The sequence below is a fragment of the Epargyreus clarus genome, unplaced genomic scaffold (assembly GCF_041222505.1).
Source record: "Epargyreus clarus isolate Ecla_fem2 unplaced genomic scaffold, WU_Ecla_fem_2.2 ptg000007l, whole genome shotgun sequence".
In the NCBI taxonomy this organism is placed as follows: Eukaryota; Metazoa; Arthropoda; class Insecta; order Lepidoptera; family Hesperiidae; genus Epargyreus; species Epargyreus clarus.
The window spans coordinates 20,235,046-20,243,456 of record NW_027332215.1 but is presented as its reverse complement, the minus strand read 5'-3'; the positions used below and the strand labels follow the sequence as shown (position 1 = coordinate 20,243,456).

Below are 8,411 nucleotides of genomic sequence, written 5' to 3'. Positions count from 1 at the left end.
TAAGCTTGTTCGCGCTACGTTTCTTTTGTCGGATGGGGAGTACTTTAGTAGTTATAGTTTGGTTGCTGAAAGGAAACATCCCTGACATGTCATTTCCGGGTAAACTATGTAATTTTGGAGTGGCGTCAAAAATATAACGATAATTTGAATATATTTTTGTTCGCTACACTAAAATATCATCTGAACATTTATTTTTTTCAAATAACAATAAATAATATATCTTGGAGCTAAATGTTATGATAAATAAATACGAATGATTAAAAAATAAGGTCTAATATTATTTATTTTAAAAATCCTTATAACACTGTTACAAGGTCACATCTATTAATTTTTTTTGTACATCGACATCGGAATATCGACATTAGCGATAACATCAGCATCAAGCAGGACATACCGGCTTGAGTTAACTACTGCGTGTTTTAGGGTAGTTCACTGGACTGATACGGATACGACCAGACGGTATTTGCCCATACATTTCCAATCAGCGACCCCAGAGCACTGTATCACAATTCGTTGGAAATGTATGGGAAATGCGTAAACAAATACAAAAACAGTAATTTTTGTAAAAAAGTATAAACTCATACTATGGGTACAACAAAGAAGTCAGTGGACGCCACCTTCATTATATGATTATTTAGCAGTTTAAGTTAGCGTAGAATTACTCATTAGTCTTAAATTAGGCTAGATCGTAATTAATATAAAGTACCTATTACTCACTTGGTACTTTATACAAACAAAAACACAATACTAAGGGTACAGATCAAATAGATCCGTTAATACATATTAAAGACGATTACCAACGTCAATACCATTTATACAACGATTCAAGTATCACATTAATGGTTAATTTACTTAAATCTTATATGAACAGTCACAACGTATGTTATTGATTAAATTAGTGAGTTATGGATTGATGGTGTTTTATGAATAGTTCATATCTGGATGAATAATTCTTATCTTTTTTATCTTTAAATGAGTGTAATATATAAAACTTAAATATTCACAAAAGTAATTACATGTTATAACTATAGATATATACAGTAATTAATTATTAAATAAATTATTGTAAGGAGTTCGCATGCAACGTCATCAACTACCTGGCGAGGGGCTATATAAGGAGGGTACTCAGAATTAAAAGGGCATTTTGCTCGTGAGCGCTGGACTGTACGGACGTTTGGGAAAATCAGTGTAGATCGTTATTAAGGTCATGTAAGCCATTTTTTTGTTTCCAATTATTCTTTTTTTCTTGTTATTTAATTTCTTTGAAGTTTGCAGTATTTGTTTTCGTTATTTATTTGTGTCGATTTTACTTAGTTCTTATTTGATTTAAATTTTACTTAAATTGTTATTTTTCAATAAATGAACTTTTCTGTTATTTTTTTTTATTTTTTTTAATAATTTTCCACTTCTGATGCTAAAATCAGAAGTGGGATAAAGGACTCATAAGCTCACAATAACGCCTGAAAGACCGTTGACTTTTGAAATTGATTTTTTCTTGTTACAATTACTGCTTGCTTCATTTTTTTTGATATTTTGTGTGTTTTGTTGTTTATTTCTACTGTTATAATGAGACGTACGAGAACTCCTAGTCCACGGAGGCGTGATCTTGTGGACGATTCGCGCAGTCGGGCTCGACCTGCCTCACGAAGATCACGCAATTCTAGTAGTGATAGGCCGAACGATTCGAGCAATAGGCGTCATTCTTCACGAAATGGCTTACGTGTCCGAGATCGACTTGATTCTTACAATACTGAAGTACACCGGTTGCGTACCCAGGTTAGGCGTGAGTCGCGTAGTCGTTCTCGCAGTGACCATCGCGTTAGTTTAAGGTCACGGTCGCGGAATGTTTCACCTGTCGAAACGCGTTCACTTAAAGATAAAGCACAAGCTGCTCATGAAATCAATGTTCAACCCACAGTTACGACTCCTATATCTGATAATGTTGCGCCGCGACAGCAATCCGTGGAATCTAGTACTCCTTGTTCTGAGGCATCTACCCTCGCTAATGCTTTGATGCAAGCAATTAAAACAATGCAACCTTCAAGGTCGCAACATTATTATGTTTCCAACTTCGACCCATCAATTAATAGCATCGAAGCATGGTGTGAAGAGGTGGATCGCGCCAAGGAAACTAATGGATGGAACGATCACGAATGCTTGTCGCGTGTAGCGTCATGTCTGAAGGGAGACGCTAGGGTGTGGTTAGGTGAATGGGTGTCAAATGATCGTACTTGGTCTAATTTTAAACGCGAGTTCATACCTCTTTGTCCTGGTAAATTGGACTATGCCAATATTTTGTTTGACGCAATGAATAAAACTTCGGATAAGTACCCTAGTTATGCTGAATACGCTCGTTGTACGCTATTGCGTTTGAAGATAGTTCGGGGGATAAGTGATGATTTGAGAACTCTTATAGTGATACGCGGTATAGATAATGCACAAGTGCGCGCTGCGGCCGCCAACGCTAACCTGGCTCCCGACACTATCGTTTCATTCCTTTCGATTTACACAAAGCCTTTAGCAGGAAAACGGGATAGGGTAGTTGAACATAAAAGACATAGTTATGTAACAAAACCACTTGACGCTTCAGTTCCTAAATGCTATAATTGTAATCGATTCGGTCATGTCAGTCGCATCTGTAGACAACCCAAATCCAACATGTCTAATAGTCGTCCGTCACATATACCTTCTGAGACAACTTGCAGTGTGCAGCCGTCTTCGAGTAATACTTGTACATTTTGCAAGAAGTCAGGACACACTGAGGATAAATGCTTCATCAAAGCTAAGTCAGTGCAACATAATTAACGCAATGTCAGTCTTTGCGCTTACCAATCCGATATTTCACCGAGTAATGACATAACTTCAGCAACTAGTAATAGATGGTATTCCAATAGATGTTCTTATTCAACGATGTGTCTCTCATTTCTTCAGGCATTTTAAAACATTTTACGTGTCATCCTAAGCCAAGGCACTGCGTTTGGAAGGGCCTTAGTGATCGGGAAGTAATCTCAACATCATACGTTACTATTACAGTAGAGTTCAATGACATCTCAATTGAAGTAGATTTTATAGTTGTTTCACAGACTTTTATGAACGTGCCCATCATAATCGGAACTGATGTGTTGAACCGTGATGGGATTACTTATATTCGCACGAAAGATAAACAACACATCACGCGTTCTGATAAAGTTAATAGTGCGGCTAACGTTATTGAGTTAGTCGACCAGTTTGAATTAAATACACCTTTACAAGGCGCTGAGTTGGAAAGGTCTTAGGTCTGTTATAAGTGAATTCTCTCAATTTTTGATATCGGGAACTGCTACAACCACAGTTCGAACAGGAAAGATGGAGATAAGACTTACCAGTTCAACTCCTGTCGTTTACAGACCGTATAGGCTTTCGTATTCTGAAAAACTTAAGGTCCGCGAGATAATTCAAGACCTCTTAGAGAAAGGAGTTATTAGGCGCTCTAACTCTGAATATGCAAGTCTAATCATACTCGTAAGAAAACGTGATGGTTCGGATAGACTCTGTGTCGATTGTAGGACACTTAATCGTATCACTGTCAAAGATCGCTACCCTCTTCCATTAATTGACGACCATAAGGTCATGTTGGGCAGCTACAAGTTCTTCAGCTGTCTCGATATGGCCTCGGGATTCCACTAAATTCCCCTAAAAGAGGAGTCTATTCACTTGACTGGGTTCGTGACACCAGAAGAACACTTCGAATATGTCAAGATGCCTTATGGCTTAGCTAACTCTCCTGTAGCATATCAGCGAATTATTAATTTGCGCATATATGAATGAAGGCAATGTATTAGTTTATGTCGATGACATACTCCTTGTTAGTAATTCTGTAAGTGAGGGAATTGAACAATTGCGCCGGGTACTCAGGACTCTTACAATGGCGTGTTTTTCCATTAATCTAGGCAAATGTTCATTTCTAGTCACGGAAGTCGAATACTTGAGTAGACTTATAAGACAGGGTCAGGTTTGGCCGAGCCATGATTTTAATTAAAACTTTGTTTAATCTGTTACAACTAATAACATTTAACTAGTCCTACATATTGTGGGCCTTGTCAGTTATTTTTGCAGGCAGCAAGTCTGTCGATAGATGTTGTGATGTTACTCCATGGGCGGTACGAATAGAGATTCCTGGTCTACACAGCCGGTGAATGATGACAACATATCGTGACGCGGAAAATGGGTCATGTAAATGCTTCTTATGCCGCTCTCTACGGGCGCCACTGCGCTGTGCAGGCGATACTGCGGTCTGCGGGCGTTGCCGCTCTCTGCGGATGCTGCGCTCTGCGGGCGCTACCGCTCTCTTCCGGCGCTACTGCAGTCTGCGGGCGTTGCCGCTCTCTGCGGATGCTGCGCTCTGCGGGCGCTACTGCTCCCTTACGGCGCTACTGCGGTCTTCGGGCGTGGCCGCACTCTGCGGATGCTGCGCTCTGCGGGCGCTACCGCTCTCTACCGGCACCACTGCGGTCTGCGGGCGCTGCCGCTCTCTGCGGATGCTGCGCTCTGCGGGCGCTGCCGGTCTCTACGGGCGTCACTGCGCTGTGCAGGCGCCACTGCGCTCTGCGTGCGCCGCCGTGATCTGCGGGCGACGCTGCGCTTTGCGGGCGCTGCTGTTATCTGCGGGCACAGCCGTGCTATGCGGGCGCCGCCGCGCTGTGCGGGCTCCTCCGTGCTATGCGGGCTCCGCCGCACGCTATGAGCGTTGTGGGCGCTGCCGCGCGCTATGGGCGCTACGAGGCGTTACTGGGAGCTGTTATTCAGTACGGGAAATGCCGTGCAGTGCGAGCACTGCTGGTGCTAACGTGTGCTGCATGGTCTACCGTGCGATACTGGCATTAAGGGTACTTCAAATGGAATTTAAATTGGTCCTTGGTAAGGAAATTAACGATTTGAATTTGAACCACGGATACATATTGCTATACGAATTCCTGTGTAAGCCTTTATGGTGAACCACGGATGAATATTTTCTATACGAATTCCTGTGTAAGCCTTTATGGTGAACCACGGATGAATATTTGCTATACGAGTTCCTGTGTAAGCCCTTATGGTGAACCACGGATGAATATTTGCTATACGAGTTCCTGTGTAAGCCCTTATGGTGAACCACGGATGAATATTTGCTATACGAGTTCCTGTGTAAGCCCTTATGGTGAACCACGGATGAATATTTGCTATACGAGTTCCTGTGTAAGCCCTTATGGTGAACCACGGATGAATATTTGCTATACGAGTTCCTGTGTAAGCCCTTATGGTGAACCACGGATGAATATTTGCTATACGAGTTCCTGTGTAAGCCCTTATGGTGAACCACGGATGAATATTTGCTATACGAGTTCCTGTGTAAGCCCTTATGGTGAACCACGGATGAATATTTGCTATACGAGTTCCTGTGTAAGCCCTTATGGTGAACCACGGATGAATATTTGCTATACGAGTTCCTGTGTAAGCCCTTATGGTGAACCACGGATGAATATTTGCTATACGAGTTCCTGTGTAAGCCCTTATGGTGAACCACGGATGAATATTTGCTATACGAGTTCCTATGTAAGCCTTTATGGTGAATCATGGATGATTAGTATTCCTCACTTGTATGATTCGCTCTGCACGTTGAGATGCCCTAATGCGTGTGACGATGGTCAGCGTATTTGGAAGCCTCGACTCGCATGAATGTGGTCTGCTTGTCGGGAAGCTTCACACGTTTGACTATAGTCTGCGTGTGGAATGCGTTCGTATGAACGGGCCTGGGGCCATATTACAGGACTATGTTACTGAACATCGTGAAGTCTACTATCAAGATCGAAGTATAAAGGCCTTATGAAAAACAGGAATACAATTTGTTTTATTTGTTTCACTTTTATGAGAATGAAAGAACGATGAATGAATTGATTGACTGGAGATATTCTGATAGGTCTGTTAGGTCTAACGTTTTTAACTTTCTTTCATGAATTGTGGGAAATGGTTTCTTTGTTTTAGATGAAACTAGCATTGAAGAAGAGACTTTACCAATTGAGGCTGGTCCTACAAGTAATCTATCCATGCCCTTGCTTGATGACGACGTAGATGACGGCCCACCGACCTCTGCGGCCGCAGGTCCCAGCGGAACTCAAGGGATTTGCGTCGAGGACGACTCAACGTCAGGAGAGGCCGTGTAAGGAGTTCGCATGCAACGTCATCAACTACCTGGCGAGGGGCTATATAAGGAGGGTACTCAGAATTAAAAGGGCATTTTGCTCGTGAGCGCTGGACTGTACGGACGTTTGGGAAAATCAGTGTAGATCGTTATTAAGGTCATGTAAGCCATTTTTTTGTTTCCAATTATTCTTTTTTTCTTGTTATTTAATTTCTTTGAAGTTTGCAGTATTTGTTTTCGTTATTTATTTGTGTCGATTTTACTTAGTTCTTATTTGATTTAAATTTTACTTAAATTGTTATTTTTCAATAAATGAACTTTTCTGTTATTTTTTTTTATTTTTTTTAATAATTTTCCACTTCTGATGCTAAAATTATAATATCACTGGGAGTAATAAAAATTGGCCAAATGCGAGTCGAACTCGCACACTGACGGTTCCGTACCACCAAATTTTCATTTGTTTTATTTTTAAGTGTTTATTTACATAGCAGCTATAGAAGTGATTGCATTCTGAAATATTGAACTGTCTATCTACGAGTATTACGGTTTCAGAGATAGAGCCCTGCGATAGACGGGTAGACAATCGAGGCTTAATTAATCGGGTACCGTTTTTACCCTTCGGCTGCGGAACCCTAAAAACGCAGGAACCTAATACACACGGACGCAATAAGATACACTTTGGCGTAATTACTGAAATGTAATAAGTCGTGATAAAAATAAGATTACATACGCCACCAAATTCTTTTAACTATATAGCCGCTAATTACGCGGGCGAATACTACCCGCGTGGCGGTCACACGGCTGTCGCTGTCGCGCAGCGGGTTCCGGGTTCGATCCCCGGTCAGACAATATATCTGAATGATTAATTTATATTTTTGTTTTGTGTCTGGATATCTGTGTCATCGCCTATATATATAGTGTTAGCCAGAAAATTCTAGTGTCGGGCTATGAGTGTAGAAAGCATCTTTTAATGTGGCGGTGATTTCGGCTCATGGAATTCCACATGTCATTAAGTACGCTAAGTACCGGTTCGCGACACAAACGCCACATCGGGCGTATTGCTGGCAGGCGTGATCGCAGCATAAAATTGGAGGGGGGGGGGGGGCACAGGGCAAATTTACTTATTGTAAAGTCCGAATCCATGAAGGATATCCCCACAAAACTGACCAAGTGCTAGTCGAACTCGATGGTTTTGGGGGTGTCATGTCCCCTGTGACTTCCCCCCCTGGGACCGTGCCTGGTTGCTAACGCTGTAATTACTGTGTGACGCGGCCGTATCCTCACTTGAATGATACAAATTAACAAGCGGACCGAAAAGTGAATGATATTTAGCGTTCTATCATCACACTGCACACAGAAACAACATTGATAACGTAGTACCAATAAATCGAGGTTCGCGGTTTGAAGCCAATATATCTCTGATATTTCAAAGTATTATAGTCGCGTCAATATACCATTGTACTCAAAAGTAAACAAAAACAGCTCGGATTTTGATGTTTTTATTATTCTTATTTTAGGGTTCCGTACCCAAAGGGTTAAAAACGGATCCCTATTACTAAGCTTCCGCTGTTAATCCGTCTGTTACACTTTATTTTTTTTCAGAGCATGTATAATGACGGCCACTATCATAATCATAACAAATAATAAAAATAAACGTGACGAACAGACGGAGAGACAGCGGAGGCTTAGTAATAGGGTTCCGTTTTTACTTTGGTACAGAACCCTAAAAAGAAGAAATACACACGCACTTGGCCAAATATTATGGAACGCATCATACTCGTATTCTCTAATGTTATTGTAATTCACAACATATGGCATTTCGACCCTATACGATTTTCTCTACATTAATAAGTTACTGTGATGTCGTTGGCAGAAAAACAAAAGCAATTGAATGTACAAGCCAGGGCCGGATTTAAGGGAGGGCAACCGGGTTGGCAGCCCCGGGGCCTCCACAAAAGAGGGGCCCCCACAATAGAGACGTCGAAATTTTTTTTTTTTAATTCCGACTAAGTAGTAAACAATAGTAAAAAAAATAATATATTTTCCTTTGATATTTACCTTACTTTGACCTTTATCTACAGTACTTTGTAAAAACATGAATACTAGAAGAATCTACCTGCGTTTCACAATAAAATATTTATTGATAAACTCAACTGAATAAATTGTTCATTTTATTCTGAAAATAATTTGGGGCCAGGGGGCCTCCACTCCTTTGTTGCCCCAATGCCTCTAAACCTCAAAATCCGGCCCTGGTACA

The 8,411-nt window shown here is 41.2% G+C and overlaps 2 protein-coding genes across 2 annotated transcripts; both read left to right on the top strand.

Annotated features, from left to right (window-relative positions):
- The first annotated feature begins 1,071 nt into the window (after window positions 1-1,071).
- LOC140743629 (uncharacterized) lies at window positions 1,072-3,776 on the top strand. The gene has a single exon (XM_073075054.1). It carries the CDS (start codon window positions 1,567-1,569, stop codon window positions 2,803-2,805), a length of 1,239 nt encoding a protein of 412 aa, XP_072931155.1. The 5' UTR covers window positions 1,072-1,566; the 3' UTR covers window positions 2,806-3,776.
- Window positions 3,777-3,800: 24 nt separating this feature from the next.
- On the top strand, window positions 3,801-6,395 carry LOC140743630 (uncharacterized). Its single transcript, XM_073075055.1, has 2 exons — window positions 3,801-4,896; window positions 5,998-6,395. Exons 1-2 carry the CDS (start codon window positions 4,176-4,178, stop codon window positions 6,174-6,176), a joined length of 900 nt encoding a protein of 299 aa, XP_072931156.1. The 5' UTR covers window positions 3,801-4,175; the 3' UTR covers window positions 6,177-6,395.
- Window positions 6,396-8,411: the final 2,016 nt, after the last annotated feature.